Below are 22,888 nucleotides of genomic sequence, written 5' to 3' on the forward strand. Positions count from 1 at the left end.
GAAACAATTTTTAAAATGTATAGTCTGCACATCACAAAATGTCCCTTAGCTTCTGTATAGTTATCTGAAATGCACGGAAATCATCATATAGAGAGCAGTCTAAACAAAAAAACTTCAGTGTACCTACGCGAAGACGTTTTTTTAGTAAGAGGATACCTTAGCACACTTTTAAAAAGAAGGTTTTAAAAAAGCATAAGGTTCTCTAACCTTAAACTTTTCATTAAAAAAAAAAAAAGTTTCTAAGGGACTTCTTTTGTCAGAATAATTGCCCTTCCAGAATGAAAAGGCCCAGCTGTTAAACTGTGCAGACCTGATCCCAGATCACTGGACAAACAACTGCCCAGGAAAAAAAAATCCCTTTCTTCACAGGACAGTCAGGGGGACAAAAGAGACCATACTGAATGGCTTTTCATTAATTCCTCTGTGTAGAAGAGCAGAAAACAATCGTATGAAGAGCTCTGTCCTCTGCTTCACTCCTTGGCCCTTCAATAAACCGCAGCAACACTGGTACATATGGAACTTTCTTTACAGGTGAGGTGGTATCCAAATCAATTTTTCCTGACCAGTTACACAGGAAATCGAGTAAAACTAAAGTGATGGTCAACTTGGCAGCAGCACACCCCACCCCCAGCTTTATTTTCCCCCACACTATCTCAGGTACCTGCAAATTTTATGAGCTTCCAGATAGACCGTCCATCAGAGCTAAGTGTCCCTTTAAAACAAGCCTGTAAACTCCACTGGCTGATTTTATCACCTTTTTACAACATAAAACAGCACACCCCTACAATTAAATTACATGGTATACAGCAACCTGGAAACATCTTCAAAATTACACTCCGAAACAATGATGTACTGAAATGTGCCATCTATTTTCGCATAAACAACCAGCTGATAAATAACAATTCTGTTTTGCCATTAGCAATTTTCAAAGTAAACCAAGTCTCATTAACTTGACTTTTACTACCAGCGCTTTTAAATGGCTGTGCCTATCAGATATTATCCTATTTTAACAGTGCTAGCATTGAAAAATATGGTCAACATGGTAATGTGAATAGTAAATTTACAAGCTCTTATAGTGAAGGAGCCCAGTAAGAAATGCAGTTTGATGTTTATATTTCGAAAGCAAGGTATTTTAGGTCACCCAGAGCAAGGGTTGTCATTTGAAGGCTGACCAATACAGTGCACTGTGGGTCCAATTTCCAAGAATCCAATTTCCACTTTTTAAAGAAACGAAATAAACAAGTCACTTCCTGCCCACAGTTTACAAGGAAGATTAAGAATTAACAGACTTAATCCTTTTCACTTTCTGCTTTCTTTGACCTTAACAGATATAATGAGCAATTCATTTTGCCTCCCACTGATAAATGCACAGCTTTTATGAATTCAGCAAAAACTTCAGTCTACAGGTAGACTCTGAAGGAAACGAGACTCAAGTTTTTATATATTGTGTGTTTCAAACTTAGTGAATATTGTGACAAGTATTTTGTTTGTTTGCTTTTTAAATTCCAACTTCAGGGAATGTTTTGTTGTTGAATGTTGTTTATATTTTGTTGAATCAGATCAGGTTCTTCAAGATATTTACTTAAGCCTGGCTTCAACTAAACAGTTTTGTTCCTCACAGCTAATGCTTGAACAGAGTCTCACTAAGTTGTAGCCTAACTTTCTGTAACTGCCAAAGGTACAATGTAACGCTTGGTCACTTTCAAACCAAGGTGCTTTTAGTACCTAAACTCTTAAGTTTCTCTGAAAGGGAATGTGGAAACTAAAGTAAATTCTTGAATGCATGAGTGAACAACAGAGTCAAGCCTTGGGGCTTGCAGGGAGGAAGGGTGTCCCAGAAGACCTGCTCCGATGTCCCCTTGTAATAATGCTCCTTGGCCTGCTCACATATACACAGCAAAGCATTCCAAAAGAACAATTCATGGCAATCACTTTGTGAGGCAGAGACATGAAAGCTTTAGCCAATGAATGGGGGTCATCTGCTCTTTATCACTGGGGTAACCCACATCCCGGACAGTTTCTAACCTTTTAGACCTGCAGCTCCCTCATTTGCACATGAATAACCACATTTCCTGCCACAGTGTAACTTCTGGGTTCCAATCCCTAACTTTAGAGGCAAAAGCATTATGCGCCCCCTCCCCCCTTGTTCTCAGACCCTCAACTATTGGATGGATTGGATTAGGCTTCCAAATGCAATATTGGACATTACACTGAAGAAAAAAAAAAAAAAAAAAAAAAAAAAGATGATCTCACTGGCCAAAGCTTAGCCACGGAAAACTTGCGGGTAAGTCATGGCAGGCTACCATTTCCTTGTTAAAGCACAGAAAGCCAATTTAATGCTCATCAATGTTAGGTCTTCCATCTTTTTCTCTGATCAGCTAACATTTAATTTCAGACACACGCAGAATGATTCACAACAGGGTTACTAGGGTTTTGCATATCAAATATTTCCACTAAAGACTTAGAAGGAAAAAATACTAATGACTATTTGATATTAGATAGTAAGCAAAAATGCTTTCACATTACTGTTGGCAAAGACCACACACAAAAGGGGGGCTTGATGAAGTTTGTTTTTTGGGGTTCTTCTTCATGTTTAAATGCCCTGACTCAAGGCATAGCTCACACAGCCACGTAGAGCCTGACAAATGAATTGGGGTTACACGCTGCATTTCACTGATGGAAAGTACAGCACTGGGGCTTTCTTGTAGCTGTACTGAACCTTGAGGCCCATTCATATCAGCCCCTGAACACTGGTGACCATTCATGTGAATCATATTCCATTTGTGGTCCATAACCCAGTGCAGAGTTGCATGAAAACAGATGCACTGTGTGTAACACACAGATTCGGAAAACTAAAAAACAGTTTCCCTGCTAAGTAACTTACTTGCTATAGTAAGACGGGCTTTCTGGCTCAAAAGGGCTCCATATTTGTTTTGCGCAAGACACTGGTAGAAACCTTCATCGGATTTGTCTCCTCTTCGGTTTTCCACCTCTGCAATGTAGAGAGAGCCATTGGACAGGACATATACTCGCTCATTTTCTGTAACTTTTACTCCATTTTTGAGCCACGTCATTGACACAGGTACTTCTCCACGGGCTTGACAGTCCAAAATCACAGGGTCCTTCCTCAAAACCATCATATCGTGTGGCTCTTTGATGAAAAACAGCTCACTAAAACATAACACACCTGCAAAGAAAGAAGCAACAGTACAGTAAGCAGGCAGCAAGGAAATCAAGTAATGCACAATTGAATTTCTTGGCATAACACTTGTTGGGATTTGCCATGGTTCAGCATGAGAGGTCAACTGAAAGGCTGAGTATGGAATTCAGCCACCCAAGAGTATATTGTAACAGGACACTGCAATCATACCTGCATTTCAAGACTTCCCTTTACACTAACTTAATCCAATTAGTATGCACATAAAGTGCCTGAACAAACCATTGGAACCTGCATTAAAAAAACTGCATACTTTACCTTTAACTCATTCATTAAATATGTTTTTGTTTTAGCATCATCTGGTAATGAGCAGCTTTCAGTATGTTAAACAGTGCAGTGGTATAAAGTTTCTCACAAGGGTGTCAAATAGTTTAAGGAAATAGCTGGCAGCACACTGTTTGAATTCCTAGAATTTTTCTTAAAAGTTTCACCACTTAGTAAGGGGTGTTTGGGAGCAAACTTTTTGCTAATTTTACAAGCTTGTCAAAGGGGGTCTTGAACAGTGCAGGCAGTAAAAGTCATATTTTACAAGGAGCCATTAGAAAGAAACTCTACCTAGGTAGGTCAGTAATTTCTTTTTTTACAACAAAAGAAAAGAAAAAAAAGGAGTGCTGTCTCTGAACAAGTTGGAAAGACAGCACGTGGATGGGGGTCATGCTCTGTGCCTAACATGATGCAAACGAAACCAATCATAGCCTACTAATTTTCTTTAACGAGGTATATCACGCTGTTTAAGACATGTGGTGAAAATTGCAATTTACAAACTGCGAATAAACAAAACATATTCGTTTGGCTTTGAAATGTGAGGGAAACATTAACACTCTATTGATTTCACGTTTGTGTATTCTCGTGTAACAATAGCATGCACGGTAGCCTGCTACTGATGATAGCGAGCCAATGCATGTACAAATAACTGCAATTTTACTCGAAACATATATTAAAGTAATTATAAAATTAGCGTAATAAATTGCAACATGTGTATTGACATGAGTAAAAAAACAGTGCAACCCAAAGTATTAGATAACCTACGTTTGTTACGCTATAATATTTAAACCTTACCAATTAATGGGTTGTTTCATAGGTCAGGCGCACACGCTAGAAAGCAAATTTTTAACGTGCAAATCCCGTGTGGAAAACCAGCAATCTAATCTCATTCCAGTGATCAAAACCAATCGCTACAAACCCCTAAAAGATTTGCAAACACAAATTATACAGGCTTTCGTTGTATAAATGAATAACACCACCACTTTCCACATAACACGCACAAACCAATATCAAATAAATCAATAGAAAATCGATGCATTTGACCCGAACAAGATCAGGCATAAATTATGGATTCACTAAATCCGATTATAATGTTGTTACTTTTAGGTAAACGTAGTCCAACATTAGTGGGGCGTCTGTGAAACTACCTACAGCCTTCAACGCTGTATTGATCAAATAAATAAATAAAATAAAATAAAACCTGCGACTCTTCAACACATATTGGCCCAGAACATGTTTGTTACCTATAACATGGTCATTACTGTAAAAACTGCCAATTGGGAATAAGAATTCAATCTATAAAACAGAAAAATGCTTTAAACCGAGTGTTTTATGTAGATTCTATTAAAATGTAGAAAATTCCGGAACTAATAAAATCACAGTGAACTCGCTATTTAAAGTCATTACCGTTTGCTGTTTTAATTATGTGTTTATGGATTCATTCACTGTACAATATACTGTAGCTAGTCGGTAAACGAGAATTTTCAAACATTATGGATATAGTGGAAATCAAAAGGACCAGCAGGACACAAATACATTTACATTATTCATGTTCATCAATCGACAAGGCACTACACGTTGAGAACTAAACGCTTAACCTCCTGAACGTTTACTACCTCGGAGTAAATGCTGCACGGGGGCTTAAACACCTTTCAATGAACATGCATCTTGTTTATTCAAACCAAAACATCATTAAAGTAAAGCAAAGGAACACATGCTGTGGCAAGCACGCCGGTCCCTCTGAATACCATACTGTGTGTCTCTTCAAAACAAATGCCTAAATAAATCCACGTGCATCACAAATGTTTTGATCAGACTACCGTTTCCTACGGTTGTACAGTGCCCTGCACTCAAAGTTGGGGGGCATGTGAAAGAGAAATAGGGTTTATTTTTCCAGCAATAAGACGAATGATTGCAATCGTTAGATCGGACAATAGATGACCCGAAATAGTGGTCAACGCGGCCATTACACTGCCTTTGGACACTAAGACTTGTCAGTAACAGACTACAATTCAAAGTGGCCACTTCAACTAAACTACAACTTTAAAATTAGATATTTTTAGCTGGTTATGTATTATTCCAACAGCATTTGCAATCAATAATGCAAAGATGCGATTTGCAGTTAAAACATGCAGAAAGAAGAGGCCAGCGAAAGGGTTAAAGGGACATATCCGATGGTCAGTTCGGCAGTGTACAGATGTATATTTAAAAAAAAAATCCAAAATATTAAATTCACGTACCTGAAATAGGAATAAACACTGCAAAATACAGCATTCGCAGATATGTAATCCTTTCAAAAGACGCCATTTATTCCAATTGTTTTCGCATGCTAAATCTTACTACTACAGCCTCTCGATCTACTCTTCACTAATGTGCTTTCAACTGAGAGCGCCACTGTTCGCATCAGGGACTGCTTTACTCTCAATACCCAAAGCGCAAGGACATTCCATCCCATCCCATTTCCCCCTCCCCAGCGCTATGTTCCGCGGCATCACTGAAAAAAAGGAAGAGTTCATCCGCCAACTGATGAGAGCCAAGAACTACTTTTATCTTTCAATGGACAGCCTTTCAACTTTTAAGGTTAGGTTTGTAATACGACCCCCCGTACAATTTGCGAGCTCTGTGTTTCCCCAGCTGACTTGACTTATTTTAAACACATTCTTGAGGGGATGTAAGAGAAGCAGGCTGTTCAAATAAGTTGAAAGAGCAAAAATAGAAAACTGATCCCATGACTGCAAAATAGTTTCCATTGTCTAACTCATGCATATTTTTTACACATTGCATTGTGAGTTTATCAGTGCAGAATGACAGGTGAGGGCCAAGACAGTGAGGTAGATAAATATATAATTGAATTAAACTGGGGCCTCAGTTTGATGCCCTAGCTGGTGCAAGACGATCAGAAAATCATTTGATTGGGAGGCAACAGAATCAATTAAAATAATAATAAAAACAGGTGTTTCCTTAAAATAAAATATAGCAGGAAAAAGAAATCAGTTAAAATAGCATGAGAGAAAGAGCAAATTTAAAAATGATGATAGGTTTAGGAATTGTGTGCTTCTTTTGGAATTTTCTTCCAATTTCACTTCGGTCAGCATCTGCATTAATGTTTAATTAAGAAGTGACTCTTTTCTCTTTCAACCTCTCATGGCTGCCCATACGATGAGCGCCTTATTAGTTTGTTAGGGGTCATGCATGGTTTAAATATATCACATTTGTTTTATTTCCTGCTGTAAAAAAGTCTGCAAAATGTCTTGTCATTTGAAATTAGATTAGGGGGTTTTATCCTGTGAATAATGCTTCGGAAAGAATTCAAAGGAATCCTGAAGAAAAGTCACACTAATCACCATCAAGTAAGTAAGGTGTATGACAATGATCAGGCGTCGGCCTAACCCTAACCCCCCCCCCCCCATAGCTGGAAAACTCCTAATATTAAACTTATAGACTCAGGTGAGACTTATTCTACTCTAAGTGCAATTAACTCAGTGCAGATTTAGCAGAGGCAGCTAGGTGGAGAGCAGTAATAAGCATACATTCACACAGATGTTTCTTCAGTCGTTTCAATTGGAATTGCTAATTGGACTAATCACCACCACAGACCCCCACCTGGGTTTTTATCACCTGCTTGCTGTGGAGAGCTCAATACGAATGATTCAATGATTATTCCGTTAGTTGGAGGTCTTGACTGACCCATAGGGATAGCATGACAAACTTTGGTAATGTTCTATTCAATGGGTGGATAACAACCAGATTGGCTGCTCTGTGCCAGTGCCCTGCTTCAAGTAATGCTCAAAGGGGCACAATGCTGTAGGACAGGGGTTGCCAAAGTAAACCCCCTTCCAGACCTGGTCTTTATTCCATTCCTGTTCTAAATAATTGAATGGAACTAATTAAACCTCCATCCAGAACCTAAGGAAGGTAAATATTTTACATGTTAAACATAGAGTGGAGTGGCCCTCCTTGACCACGCTTGGACACTCATGCTGCAGGAGGTACCTTCATCAGATGTGGCTACTTGTGGAAATTAAATACCCAATAGCATTTGTCCTTTGGGTGAGACGTAAAACCGAGGTCCTATTGTAAGTGACTCTGCAGCAGCAGTTGTTGATGTATAGTTCACCCCCTAGTCTCTGCAAGTCACAAAGCGTCTGCTAGCTGACTAATTTGTAATAATAATAATAATAATAATAATAATACTAAAATAAGTGCATGGCTCTAACCCTCATTTCCATTGTCAAATTCCAGGGGCAGTACATTCCTGAAAAGGGAGATATTCTGTACTGTTATAAAAGCAATGCAAGACTAATTCCTCTCCTCTGGCATCCCATAAATCTTTGTATTCACTGCAATATGTTCTGTAAATTGTTAGTTGTAAATTTTCAAATTCCTTTCCAAACATTTTTATTACCCAAAACCTTCTTTGATGGCTGCCCACCAGAAGCCCTTGAAAAGGAAAGAAAGGCTCCACAGAAATAGCAGTTTGCTGACTCATCAGTTCACTTCGTTTTCTGGGAATCAAAGAGAACATTTACAGAACAAGGATGTGATGCATTTAATAAGTGTGGTGTATTTCACATTTTTCAGTGCACGTATGACTACGATGTAGAGTGTGTTTTGTTGTCATTTTTATTTGCTTAAGTAATATCTGGGTTGTTTAAGGTCAATGTGTTTTTAATCTTGGTAAGTTCTTTTTTTAATGTGTTCAGTGGTGTACTGGGACACATTTAGATTTAGAAGAGTTGAAGAAATGCTTCTGTGGCAGGCTGGCGAGTGGATAGAGGCCCAGAGACAGTCTGTAGTTCAAAAAATAACTTTTATTATAAATAAACACAAAAATGAAAGGGCACAAGGGCCAAAATAAAAGGATTTAAACACAAATAAAGCAAGACAAAAAGCAAAAATAACAATTTCCAGGTTGGGCAATGCCTTCACTGGATTCAAACAACCAACCTGCTTCCTCAGCTCCCTCTTCCCAAATGAGAAGCAGAGGCCTCCTTTTATGTCAGGTGGCTGGGTGCTGATTGATCATTAATTAAACTAATCATCTAATCAACCCCAGCCACCTGAACACAATGAACCCAGGCAGGTAGGGGAATTTAACCCCATCCCTGCCAGTTTCTAAAGGGCAGAGCTTTGCTCTGACACAGCTTCCATTTGCTTTTTATTTATAGAACAACAGAGATTATTATTTTTCATGCTTTTGGAAAGCCCTGTTCATTTATCGATCTGAAATTAGGTATACAGGAAATCAGGAAGCTATAGTAAACCAAGCAGTAACATGTTATCTGTTAAAATAGTTTTTTACATGCCTTTAAAGATTTATAGAAAATATTTTTTTCATTTTATGAGTGAATTCTAAACCTTATCCTACCGAAGGCAGCAATGAGTTGTCATCCAATTCCATTTGTGGGCAGCTAATGCTAAATGCCAATAAGGCATAATCAATAAAACAGTCAATATAACACGTTGTTTATTTTGCTGTCCGGAATTCTATACAGTACTATAATATAATTCTATATTTTTGAGCAAAAATATATTTGTATTACAATTTGTAGTAAGCCAGGATTTAATAAACCATATTTTTTTAGTTGTCAAACAGTTAAATCAAAGTTCTAAAGTAAATCCACAGTTCACAACTAATCTCAAAACAGTGGGCAATTTTATTGATTCAACACATTTCTTTCCTAAGGTATTATTATTATTATTGTTATTATTATTATTATTATTATTATTACTTCTAAATTTAGTGCTATTGAGTGTTTAATAGTGATTAATGATTTGTAACAAGCAACGTCACACATATTTCCTTGGATTGCATAGCCTAGGCTAAAGCAACCAAGATCTACAGGTCAAAAAGCCTTGGGCTAGGATGATGGCAGCTCATGATAGAAATGCCAATGCCACTTGAAAATGATTTAAAATAATACTTATTAACTTCCTTCAGCAGTAGATCAAGATCAATTTGATTTCAGCCCCAATTAAACTGAGGGAACACCAAGCCAGTTTGTGGCTTGGAACTTGGTTTCGGATACTTGGTCTCAGACCAGGGGAGACTTGGGAATTGATACAGCAAAGTTGCCTCAGACTAGGTCTCCTGGAACTAGGTTTCAAACTACTGTTCCTGAAAAAGTGGTTTCATGTTCCCTCAGCTTTAGGATCTGGCAGAACTCGATTGCTTGAGCTCTCACTGATAATGGATGTAACCTAATGAGTGTCCAGTGCATGTGCGAAGCAGGTTTTACATTTCGGAGGCACAATGAGGGATGTGAATAAATGACACTTTAATGGAAATATTTGAGACTGGTGAATCATTTCTTAATAGTACCTACATATGGGTGATGTTTGACTTTTGTGTTTCCAGTCACAGATTTGTGTGGAGCATGTTACATTTAAGGTTATTATGATATACTGGATTGTAATTCCAGAGCCGGTCTGTTGAGGATAAACAGCTTTATCAACGACTTTTGCTCATGAAGGATGGTTGGTTTTATTCCCCAGGCTTTATAGATCTGTGATCAGCTAAAGGTTAAACGAGCCAGTATTTCGTGCTGAGGACACATTGATTATTGGAATGTGCGCTTATGGCTCTCTGCATTCCAGTCTTGGACCTTGTTCAAACCATATCCTTAGTTATCAAACTGAGCCTTGATCCAGAGCCAAGGTGTTCCATTTGATGTTCAACTAAGTTATTAAGACCCTGGTTGGAACAAGGTACTGAAGTAGCCACATGTGAGTATTACTGATCTATGCCAACTGTGGCCACATTTTAAAATAGAGATAAGGGAAAATGATTTTAATTTAATCATTATTACTAGCTGTGTCAATACTGGACACAGAACCATCAGAATTGAGGTCAAGTGAGCTGACCATATTAACAGAATAACTGTTAAAGGACCTGCATGTCTGTTGCTACAGATTTATAAGAAACATCTCCCAATAGATCAGATTTCTTGCTGAATGCCCATAATTAGCCCCTTAGCCACTGATGGAAAAGCAATTGCACAAAGTAAGGCAAAGTCATGCCATTATCACGCCATGAAGTACATGCATAGCAAGAACATGTTTATTAAGGTTACCCCCATTCTTTGAGCATGTTCTTAAAGGGTATGTTGAAGAAACAAAATCTACCCAAAGGGAATTAACTTAAAAGAAAGAAAATGACCACTAAAACAAAGCAATGGGCAGTGCCTCAACATGATGTTGTGTACCTTGTTTAATCAAACTGGAGATTTCTCAACAACCATTCATTGCAGGCCATTTGAAGGCGGACAGATGAGCTGTTTGACAAACAATGCACAACAATTAAAGTGATGCATGATAGTGGAGGCACGTAAATAGAGGGCAGCATCTCTCAAACTGGGGGTGGATCATTTGAAGAAAATTGATGGTGGCCGGACAGCTGCCAACTAAATGCAGATATTGATCTGCCCTTTATTTTTATCGGGAATGAGCCTTGTTGAACAGAAGTTCATTCAGCAGCAGGACGATGACCTCAAGCATAATTACTGATATGGTCAAGTCTAATACTAATTATATAAGCTGCAAAAATATATACATGTTTAAAACACTTCAGGGTAGACAGCATGATTAAAACATCTTATCATTATCATCAGTGGCTATGAAAGGCCCCTTTTATGGGTTGAAATGGAGGCTTCACATATTTAGCATGATTCAATGAGTCAGGAAGCTTCTTGGTATAATTTATTTGAATGTTTTCTTGTTTTCTCAATTTAGGAAGTGCTTGCCTTCCTAATATCAGCCAAATATACATGTGTGTTCTTATTTATTACTTTTTTTTTTTTTACATAACACAGACAATTCTAAACAATTCTTTGACAAGCATTTTCCACACATCTCTTCCACAGTGTCTTCCGATGGTACCACTCCCTTTAATGTAAAGACAATCTGAAGATCTCCTAGTATGACCAACTCTCCAACATTTTACTGTCTTATTCGAGGGATTCCACACCAGCCTACATGATAAGGTTTAAATGACCGTCAGAGAATAAGGTATTTACTGCCTTGGTAGGGTTTAGACATTTTCAGCAGTGACTTGGCAATGAAGGATATGGAGACTTTGGGCTGAAGGTTCACTTTCAGACCAGATCAATATTAAGTAAACGTCATTACCATGTTATGAATGTTCAGGGGCCCCTGTGAAATGAGTTCCGGTAGGCTTAACCCTATTCCTATTGGTTAGATGTCACCCTAAGAAAAGCCCCATCCCTGCTGAACCTTATAGCAACCTTTGCTGCTTCACAGAGACCAAGGATTTGAATGGGATTGTGTTTGACCTATCACCTAACCCAGAGGGTGGTCCCTACAGGGCAGGGCTGAGGCACATTTGGTGGGGGAGGATTGCATGCTCTACCTCCTGTGTGGATCTGGGGTTTTCAACACCCTTACATTATGACGTATTTAAATACAACGCTGTTTAAAAATATGTTGTTTTCAATAGCCGCTATGTTCCATTGAGAAACACATTCTGTGGAAATACATAGCGTGGTTTTCTTTTATTCCAATCTAAATTAAGTAGTCAAATTGATTATTTATTTATTTATTTTTTTATTGTATCATGACTATACAACCCAAAATAATAGCAATTATCCTCCTTTAAAGAAAAAAAAAAAAAAAAATAAAGAAATAGAATAGACTTTACAACATTTGTTTCGTTAAATGTTACCAAACAATGGTTGTCTGTTAGTATAGACTATTAATGTTGGCAAACATTACAATAGTTTGTAAAACCCGTCAACCATAATGAGAGGGCACCAGTATAGATTCAAGGCCTATGTCTAAATTTTATATATATATATATATATATATATATATATATATATATATATATATATTATGAACACAACACAAACACAAGCACGTGCGGAAAGCAGCTACAGCTTATTCATTAAAACGGAGAACTATGACCACGCGCTCGTTTTATTTAGGTCGAAGCTGTTTTAAGATGTTTGGTTTTGGTGTAAAATTGGGTTGTAAAAAAAAAGTTTATTTTCGGGCGTGAATGCATTTACGAACCTCCTACTGTTTCACACTGAAAGGAAAGTGCATCAAATAGATGCAAGCGTGAACCGAGTTACATTCAATCTAATTTAGTGGAAATGAAAACGTCAGTGAAGGGTGAACATGTTAATGTGTTATATCCCATCCCTTAAGCGCCAGCTTAACCGCAGGGAAACGATTGCGTGCAAAACAAGGTAACCACACTCGCACATGACTCGCAGTGTTTCTAGTAAAATGTTGCATTCTACCAATTCGGACGCGTAGAAAAATCACATATATCTCCAGTATAAAGTGATGTAATTCGCCTTGCCCTCGATTATTAAAATAAATCTGTAGCGTTAACGGAATGGTCTTTGTTTCTAGGATATATGTGGCCTCTTTACCAGCAAATTGCTATACCATTATTAAAATATTAATAGTCCTACATTACCCTTGGGTAACACAGCGGCTGAAGTAATTTTGAGAGGTTGTGGTTTCTGGTATAGCTCGATATGAATAAATGGAGAAGCATTAGGGGGGAATAGTCGAAATGACGCGCATTTTAACTATGCTGACGGTGAGTATCAATTATTATTATTATTATTATTTAAAACAGTTCTCTATGTTAGTGCTGTAATCTGCTATTGAATTCAACAGAGAAAGGTAATTTACTACAGCATCTATTTTTTAATTACTAAAACAATAGAGAAACACCATCATTGCAAATTGTTAAGAAAATTCTGCCACCTTGCGTTAGTGACTAGTATTGTAAAATGTTGAAATAATTCCAAGGGTTCACCGGCGAAAAAAGCAGCCCTTGGGACCTCTCAGTGGTATCTGTACTAAACCTAACAAACCTATTAAGCATTAAATAAATAAATAAATACATACATACATTTTTAAAACATTATTCTGACACTGATAAAGTACTTAACCAAAACATACATGTCTAAAAATTAGTACAATTTGTGTATGAAACTACATGATTGAGTAAATTACCTTTAAAAAATAATAATAGTTAATCAAGACTAATATTTCCCAGGTTTTTTTTTTTTTCTTACGAAACATCTACCAATACAGTACATCAATCACATGGCGCAAAAATGCTTTTCTTCCCACAAAACATCCTTTTTCTTACCTGTACAGCAGAACCACCGCCCTCTAGTGGCTGATCCTGGTCACTGCTACTTATTATTTAGTGATGTACACCGTAGGTTCTAATCTAACACATGGGAAGGAATTCATCACTTGGAAATGACTGGAGAAGCAATTTGTGGCCACATAGCTGCAAAACATCACACGTGTGGAGGGTATGCTTATGAAGTTGTTTTGCATGTTTGATTTCAAAAGTATCCCATACATATATAGAACATGTTCTGGGTAATGTGTGTTTCTTTCTATATGATGAACCGTTCTGTGTAATATCTGCTATACAAACACACAGAGACTCAATTAGAATTCATCTTTATTTTGTCAGACAGAATATCACTTTATATACTGTAATAAACACTTTTGTGATATTTACACATTTATTTATTTTTTTTAAATCTTACAGGACAGTTATAAGATCCCTTGATAACCAAAGCGGTAATTGAGATATATCTATTTACAGTTACAAATATTAAAGGCATTGCAATTTAAACAGTCTACCTCTTGTAAACTATGCTCGGAGAAAAGTTACATGATGTGCATAAATATTCAAGAATGTTTCAATGTAAATCTACTCATCTCTTACATACAGTCTCTACTCAGAAAGTTACTGTGTTAGTCCTAAATAATGTTTTACAAAACTAAATATTCTGGTAGGAGTAATGATAAGCCAAATGAATAATTAAACATGTGCAATATATACATTAAGACAACAAATAATTTACAGACCAACGTAAGAAAATGTAAAATGAAAGTGCTCGTGAATTATAATGGAACCAAACAGTGTGTTATTTTACTCATTCATAATAATAATAATAATAATAATAATAATAATAATAAAGTAATTAAAAACACAAGTAAGAGCGCTTATAGTTTTTGGGAGAGTTGCTTGTAAACATATTAGACACTGTAAACTTATTTGCATTGCGAATCATTCAAAAACGATTTCAGAATGGTAAAAACACAACGACAACACACTTGGGCATACTCTATTTTTAAAACAAAAATGAAACACAATGTAACTTTTGTGTGGTGTAATTATGAGAAGGGAAAACAAAAGCTATCCGCTCCTGTGTAGAATAAGAGCAGTTATTCCAGCTACAGGCATACAAAACGATCTAACTTTACAGTAAAATAAACCTTTCACTCCACTTACTATGCATAAAATATTTACCATCTGTATATTTAAACTGTAAGGTCCTCGTCACATAATTGCATTTAAGAAAAGGTATAACACATATCTTGTTGCAAGCACAAGGGTTAGGGTTGAATTACTTAATACCGAGGGAAAAGAAATACAACTAGTAAACCTGCCCGCCCCCTGAAAGCCACTAACTGCACCCTTTGGGTGCCCGTAAACATTACAGCTACAACAATGAACAGATATGCTCTTAAAGTAACCTAGTAATGTAATTTACCCCCAAAAAGATGGTTCAATGAAGAGAAAAGACTATCAGTTGGAATATTTTGAGGTGCCATCCCTAACAAACACCCATTAACCAGGAGCAGGTAAGGAATATAACATGATACGTATGAAGCCTATAATGAACCCTGAATTCCATGCATGAAAACATGTTTAAAAGCAAAGCAGTCAGTATGAGAAAGTATGGCTTACATCTTGTATAGACAAAGTCATCAAAAAAATACATATGTTAACATTCCCTAACTTGAAAAACACATTTAAAAGGATGAAAGGATGTACTGATTACCTTGCACCTACCAGACCTGTGTATTTTACAAACAGTAAAGTTTGTAAACTTCATACAGATTCTTCACTGAAATCTAAATAAAATCTTAGTTATTATTTCCACTCGGAATAAAATAATAATAGAAAAAAAAAAAAAAATGGACAATTTCCAGGAAATCATAGAAACACAAATAAGTTGAAAGTTGCTTTTAAACTCTTGGTGCCTTTATTTTCCGGAATTTGAAAAATCAAGTCCCTAATAACGATTCTCTGTCCTGAGTACCAGTACACTGCTGAATCATCTTTTATAGAGGGTTTCGTTAGTTATTTCAATGGCGATTAGGCTGATAGATATCTGAGGCACGGGCCACCTTGACTCCTCCTAATCCACTCCATCAAATCCCTGTGCATTTTCTATTGCGATGTGAAGTTTCTCTCGCAAATCCTCAAATGATTCATATGGAGGCAAATCCAAACGGTTGAAGCTGAAAATATATATATATATATATATATATATATATATATATATATATATATATATATATATATATATATATATATTATATAAACACACACACACACACACACAGTAATATATTGTAGTTATAAAGCGGTAATGAGAAAGATAAAGATCGAATTGTTTCTACTAGCTTTTAACTTACCAAGTGTGAGCTCTAGGTAGTTTGTCTGGTGTTCCCCACTGTTCAATGGTAAATAACTGTGGTCCATTAGATCCTACATCATACAAAACAGTTAGCTCTTGCATATATTGGTAGAGGAACAAGGAGAAAAAATACCCATTGTTGTGCTAATATTTTTTCTTTCTTATAAGCCGTTTATTTAAAGTACTTGCATAATGCAGGGCCAAAAATGAAAGCTAACAATACTGGTCATTTCCAATATACTGGATAGTGCTATTTACTGTATAGGAATGTTTAAGTTGCACTATTGAAGCAGAGAGGTAGATTATATACTGTTCTAAATATACTTTACAGTGGCTCAAACATTGGGTCTGTGATAAATGGACTAGTTTCAGAAAGCCAGCACATTTTACTTGGTAATTTTCCAGAGGAGAGTTAATTCAGCTTACCATACAACTCTGCAAAGCCATTCATGGGCACTCGAGAGGTGCCAGTGACAAACTGCAGCAGTCGGATGCGCTTTTCTGCATCCATTAGTAGCACCGTCTAAAAGATGAAAGGGCCAAACATTTTGTCTAGTTTAAACGTGTATCTGTATAGTTCATACTTAACAATTTTTCACCAAATGATACTCTGTCGTGGCTAGTTCCCATGAGACAAAAGGGTCTTTCGACGATTAAACACTGCTTTTACTCATGTGCCCCACTTCAAATAAACAGACATCAAAGTTTTAAGAAAAAGAAAAAAACCATCAAGGTTTACCTTCCAGAACCACTGTATGACAGGTTGTGTTGTACAGTAGCCATTCTTGTATTTAGTGTTTTCCCTCCAGTCATTCACATCAACATCTCCAAGTCCACACATTAACAGCTTCACAGAACACAAATAATGAAGTGAGTGATACTATAATCCCAACAACAATATCATATACAACACATTCTTAAAACACAATAGGTTACACATATACCTCCAATTCATTTTCATCAAATATTTTGATGAGATCCAGAGGTACCAATTCATAAAATCCCTGAAAATAAAACAAAAAAGTAAAATTAGGATATATGGATTTGCATGGGTTAATACAATAGATCATACAGAGCGGAATGCAGTTAGAATTCCCAGCACTCCATGCTGAACTAGGATACATTCTTATAAGCTACGGTTATTATACATTGAAGCAAGTTTAATAATGTTAGTTAGGGGTGCTACAAAATCAGGGGGCAGCTACACTTGTAATTTTACAAGTTAATCTAGTAACATACACCTCCCTTCATGGCTTATGATTGTATGAAAAATAACATCCCCATGACCTACATCCAACATGTGTATGTAAAAGTGACAAACGTATAGATGGACAGACAGGACAAGGTTCCTCAATATAACGCGACATTCTTATATTCCAACTTATTATACAGAATGTCCTAACCAATTTTTAGCTCAATTACATAAGCAGTTCTAGATACAAATATAATGGTGATATACTCAAAGACAGACTGACAGGTATCACTGTATATCTTCAGAATACTGTATATGCATCCCCAATAGGGGATAAACCAACAAGAAGTTGCCATCTAGTGGTAAAAAATGGAACAGTATAGATTTTTTTTTTTCAGAACATTTGTATAGCCAACCACAGAACATTTTAAATTTCGTTTTTTAATAAATCTTGTGAAAAGTGAAAATGATTCAGACTATAATGAGAGCCATGTAAAGATATTCCAGTATTGCACAGTTTTATTACTGACCTCCTTGAAGGCTGACATCTGCTGCTGTACTCTGTTCACAAATCTCCATTGGATAACCAGGCTATCAAAGATAATGTCAGTTATTAAAAAGCAAACAAAAAGCAAGAAACAAAGCCGACCGTCCAATTGTCTCAACCTGGCTAAAGCAATTACAGATGCAGACAGAAAATACTCAATCCAGCATGCAAGCCAACACAGCAATCGTATCATGAAGGTTCTAGTATACAGGCTAAATCAGGTCTGAAGATCTGATTGCAAGGCATTTTCAATCCAAAGCAGGGTCAGCATTTCCACAAGGATTCTTTATTTCCATATCCCATATTCCATACAAAATGTGTATTTTAAAATACAGCTGAACACATATTGTTATGATTCTCAATGGTAAACTACTGAATGGTACTTACTGGATATACTCTTTCTTGTTCTTATTTGTGACCACAATGTCTGATCCACCCAGTTTTAGCTCATGCTGATGAGTCTGAAAGAGAACAAAGAAACTTGTGTTCAACTGGGGGCCTCTCTGTTACTGGTCTCTACAGCTGGGGGGGGTTATTGTAAAAGTAAATAAAACTATGATCATTTAAAAAGTACACCAAACTTAACACGTAGTGCATTAGCATGTAGTTCAGCTATGATATCATTGAATGTGGTCAACACACCTGCCCAAAGAGCTCCTCATCCACTGTGAATCTGAGGTCCAGCTCAGTGGGATCATTTTCCAGAATCCACTTCAGTGAATTGAAGTATTCATTGTCCTGTACAAAAATGAAAACATACATCTGAGTTATTGTTCTAGGCGATACTTGAATGAATGCACGGAACAGCCAGAGAGATAATGAAACTTACCACCGATTCCATATCCTGCAGCGTTATTGGCTTCTGCAGCATCATCTTATAGAAAGGCCGAATGAAGAACGCTGTTGAAAACAAACTGATGCATAAACCACCTTTTTCTCCACCCCCCCCCCCCATGATTTTTAAAGTCATCTAGAAATTACAGATTGCTTACCATCCAGTAGCTTCCCATGGTAAACGGCCATTCCAGCAACTCGTCCGATAAACTTGAAATAAGATAAGTGATCTTCGTTGCACAAACCAGAATTGGGGTTAATCTGTAGGGTGTAGTTATCACTGTGAAAAGAATTCCACTGTTTAACCTCAATAAATATTAGAAATAATTAGAACCAAGTCACAAACAAGATAACCACGACCTGCATCCATAAATCGTACATGTTAAAATTAGACATATTCATTCATATCCACACACTGGGGTATGCAAACTTTTGACTCTCACTCTCACACACACTTATGGAGGCATTTCTCCATTCCAATCAAGTTTTATTTTGTAGTGGAGTTGCAAGTATAATTGCACAAGGGAAACTAAACAACTTTATTCCATGCTGTTTTATAAAGAGAAATGACTGACTGTTACTGATACATGCTCTTGGCTTAAACACATACTCATAAAACAAAATAACTGGGAAGAAAAGTGTGCAAAAAAAGCAAAAACCTTAAAGCTACATTGCTGTATATATATATATATATATATATATATATATATATATATATATATATATATATATATATATATACACACACACACACACACACACACACACACACACACACACACACTAAGAAGCCACAGTTTTCTAATAGGTGAATCAGCTTACCGTCATCGGCACCAGTTCTGCTCTGTTGCAATTGAATCACAGACAACTACATATGCATTTATTCATTTATAGTATGTGTCTATTCAGGGAGTTTTCGGATTTAACCCAAATGCAGAAAAAAAGCATTCAGTGGTGGGGGGAGGGATTAAATAGAGTTAAATTCTGGTAAAACCTGAAAATCAGACGCCCTACTTATCAGGCCAACAAACTTAACTGTGATTAGTTTTAAATTGCTACTGTAACTGTTGCTTGAAAATGTACCTTTTGTCCATGTAAAAAACTAAAAATTAACACTTTTAACAGAAATGAAAATGACTTTAACAACATGAATTCCTCTACTTACGTAGCTGAATATTCAAACAGTCCATAATAGGGATTGAACATTTCTTTGGAAATAAGGAAGAACCATTCCCTGGCAACACCTCCATAATCCAGGCCCTTTTCATTCTCAAATTCAATCCACAGCCGTGCTTTGAGGAAGTCTGCTCTCTTGACAGGCAGCAGTTTCCTGTAGGAGTCTTCCAGGATAGCATTTCGCCGCAGCTTCATTTCAAAACGGTTAGGAATATCAGCCTGAAAAATACATCCGATATTAGAGCTGAGGAACTAAAAAAAAATATATCTTTATTAGACCATTAAAAAGAACAGCATTGGGGCTTCCGAGTGGCACATCCAGCAAAGGCGCTCCACGTGGATGTGCCCTATAGCCTGGGGATCGCATGTTCGAGTACAGGCTATGTCACAGCTGACCGTGACCAGGAGTTCCTAGGGGCAGCGCACAATTGGCTGAATGCTGCCCGGGTAGGGAGGGCTTAGGTTGGCAGGGGAATCCACGGCTCACTGCACAGCAGCGACCCCTGTGGCCGATAGGGCGCCTGCAGGTCTGCAGTGGAGCCTCCAGACTTGTGTTGTCCTCCAGCACTATGGGTCTGGTGGCCTCGCTGTAGATCCACAGCACGAAAAATGATGGATTGGCAGGAGCACATTTTGGAGGACGCCTGCTCCAGCCTCCGTTCCCCGACTTGGCAGGGGGATTGCAAGTGGTAAGCCGAGGATGCAGATGATAATTGGGCATACCAAATTGGGGAGTAAAACGAGGGTAACTAAATTTAATAAAAAAAATTAAAAAAAAGAGAACAGCAGCATTAACTTAACATGAAAAATACTGTCTTCTTATAATAACTGCCATGATCACAGCCAAGTTAACATATATAAACAGAAACAAATTGAAAAAGTTGCAGCATTTCATAATCTTGAATAGATTACAGAAACTGTAAATCAAAGCCCTGAAAGAGGCCTGTTGTGGACTGTTAAAACAGCGTCTGGTGTATCTAAACGTCAGGCTTTACAAAATTAGAGCAAACTGTAATTTTGTTGTGTATTATAATTATAGCTTACTGGTTTCTTCATCTTTTTGCTGAAGTACTCGTACTTCTGTTTATAATCCCTGGAATAAGGCACAGCCTACGAAAAGAAAGTACATTGTATAAACGTGCTGACAAAATGAGGTGATACATGTTGTTATTCTGTAAAATTATATCTTTCTATCTATATCTTGAACACTGATTCTGTAATTTAACAGAAAATGAATTACAAAACATACTGTAAAAACAAGATGCTTCAAACACTGAAATGGTGATTAAAACATCACTGTCACTGTTTTCAGACTCGACGATGTAAACAAATATGACGGCTGGGATTACGCAGAAGCCTGCAAGCCACACGGAGAGCCAGGTGTCAAAAAGACTTTGTGGTATGAACTTCAAAAACATTTTCTGTTATTTATTTATTTACTTATGCTGTATCAGCTATATTTAAACATAATATATAAAGTTGTACTTACCTTGACTGGTTCATATATTAAATATGTACTGCAGACTCAGCCCTAGTGGAAAATTAAATGCCCCTCAGGAAGACTATTGTTACCTCCTGTGGCTTTGGGTCAATAATTTTCCACTATAGCCTTCCTCTTTATATCAATATATATATATATATATATATATATATATATATATATATATATACATACACACACACACACACACATATATATAAAAGAAACACAATAAAATGTCATATTAAACCAATTAGTGTAATTCAGTTTCTTAAACATGACACACTTTAAACAAAGCGGTTGAGAAAAATCACTCTAACTACAAATCAGCATTGACACAATGTACAGTAAACATAATTACACTTACAGGTCCAGTTATTGCTGCATTCTGTAGCCGTGGATCTTCCCACTGTGTAGCTTTGGTGTCTATAAATTATTAAAACAATATTAGATGATAACCTACTGGAGAGGCTGATAACAATGTATTGTCATTTTTTACAACATAATATACATACTATGATCAATGTAGAATATTCTGCCATCCGTATGAACTCTCTCCTCCCATCCGGGCTACAAAAGAAAAGCCAAGGTAAACCAAGCTTTACCCAAGTATAGTAAATCATCATGAAGTACAAATCAGGAACACACACTTATATTGTTAATGTAAAATTTATGGATATCAGTAAATCATTTTTCTATGTATTCGTTAAAATACAAATGAAAGGTTTGTCAATAACACGCAAGGCTTACTGGAAGCGGCCCAAGGTCTGTAGGATCCAAGGACGGTCGCCTTCTCATCTGAACTGGAATTTTTAATCTTGGATCCTCCTATTGGGATGCAAACAACAAGGAATGGATTGGGAAATGGAATGTCATTTTTTGTTAACAGTATGGAAGCTCTTAAAAATGTTTTACAAACAAGCTCTTCTAGGAGTACAGGAGTTCTGTTCTTGAAGGTCACCTACCCACGTGGTGGTTTTTGTATTGTGATCAATAAAGAAGGGTCTGCCATTGGGTGCACTACGCAATTCCCAGCCAGCAGGGAGGAATCCGCTTTCATATTTGGATTTTTGAGCCAGAGAATGCTGAGGTGAAGTTTCTGGAGAAGGTTGAGGAGGGTGGTACATGACGGGACCCTGGGAGGACATGGCTTGCACAGCTTCTATTGTAGTCTATCAGAAATACACAACAGACAGTGAATGCACATTATGTTTTACCCAGGATCAAAAAACAACTTATTGTACACATTACTTTTTTCAGAGGGCTAGGTGAATTGTCCTTAGCACTGTTCATAAATAAAAGAGAAAATATAAAACAAATAGAAATCTGAGAAGGCCACCATGTTACTGTAAACCCACTTTTATGCAGTGTACTGTATATTGTGCGATACTACAGTTTTACAGTTTTGTCCTTCATCTCTATAGTATTGGAAATTAATTTTCAATTTCTTGGGGGAAAAAACAAGGCCGCAGACAGGGGTTTACGATGCGTCAAACGAGTTTTTGACTGAGTACTGAACTCCAATTCTGGTTTCAATCATCTTCTTTCTTCCTTATAAGAAGATGCCAGTTTCACTGCAAGGCACAATACAGTGCCGTGAAAAAGTATTTGCCCCCTGTCTGATTTTCTGCATTTTTGCATATTTCTGACACTGAAAGTTGTCAGATCTTCAACCAAAATCTAA

At 37.0% G+C, this 22,888-nt stretch overlaps 2 protein-coding genes across 5 annotated transcripts in view; both read right to left on the minus strand.

The window, feature by feature from the left end:
• The window catches only part of LOC121295038 (protogenin-like), a 42,995-nt gene extending 37,207 nt beyond the window's left edge, over positions 1-5,788 (minus strand). The window contains exons 1-2 of the mRNA XM_041219325.1: positions 5,722-5,788; positions 2,885-3,187 (exon numbers count right to left, since the gene is read on the minus strand). Coding sequence (XP_041075259.1) covers positions 2,885-3,187; positions 5,722-5,788 — 370 coding nt within the window. The remainder of the gene's footprint in view (positions 1-2,884; positions 3,188-5,721) is intronic.
• Positions 5,789-13,927: 8,139 nt separating this feature from the next.
• The window catches only part of LOC121294702 (E3 ubiquitin-protein ligase NEDD4-like), a 35,027-nt gene continuing 26,066 nt past the window's right edge, over positions 13,928-22,888 (minus strand). For all 4 annotated transcript variants that reach the window (XM_041218710.1, XM_041218711.1, XM_041218709.1 and 1 more), the window contains 16 exons: positions 22,170-22,376; positions 21,955-22,032; positions 21,720-21,774; positions 21,572-21,630; positions 20,769-20,834; positions 19,714-19,943; positions 18,707-18,828; positions 18,544-18,614; positions 18,357-18,452; positions 18,102-18,175; positions 17,698-17,758; positions 16,920-16,979; positions 16,715-16,822; positions 16,402-16,498; positions 15,974-16,046; positions 13,928-15,796 (listed from right to left, as the gene is read on the minus strand). In XM_041218710.1, the coding sequence (XP_041074644.1) occupies positions 15,694-15,796; positions 15,974-16,046; positions 16,402-16,498; positions 16,715-16,822; positions 16,920-16,979; positions 17,698-17,758; positions 18,102-18,175; positions 18,357-18,452; positions 18,544-18,614; positions 18,707-18,828; positions 19,714-19,943; positions 20,769-20,834; positions 21,572-21,630; positions 21,720-21,774; positions 21,955-22,032; positions 22,170-22,376 (1,560 nt within the window). In that variant the 3' untranslated portion in view covers positions 13,928-15,693. The remainder of the gene's footprint in view (positions 15,797-15,973; positions 16,047-16,401; positions 16,499-16,714; positions 16,823-16,919; positions 16,980-17,697; positions 17,759-18,101; positions 18,176-18,356; positions 18,453-18,543; positions 18,615-18,706; positions 18,829-19,713; positions 19,944-20,768; positions 20,835-21,571; positions 21,631-21,719; positions 21,775-21,954; positions 22,033-22,169; positions 22,377-22,888) is intronic.

Source organism: Polyodon spathula, chromosome 19, assembly GCF_017654505.1.
Source record: "Polyodon spathula isolate WHYD16114869_AA chromosome 19, ASM1765450v1, whole genome shotgun sequence".
Taxonomy (NCBI): Eukaryota; Metazoa; Chordata; class Actinopteri; order Acipenseriformes; family Polyodontidae; genus Polyodon; species Polyodon spathula.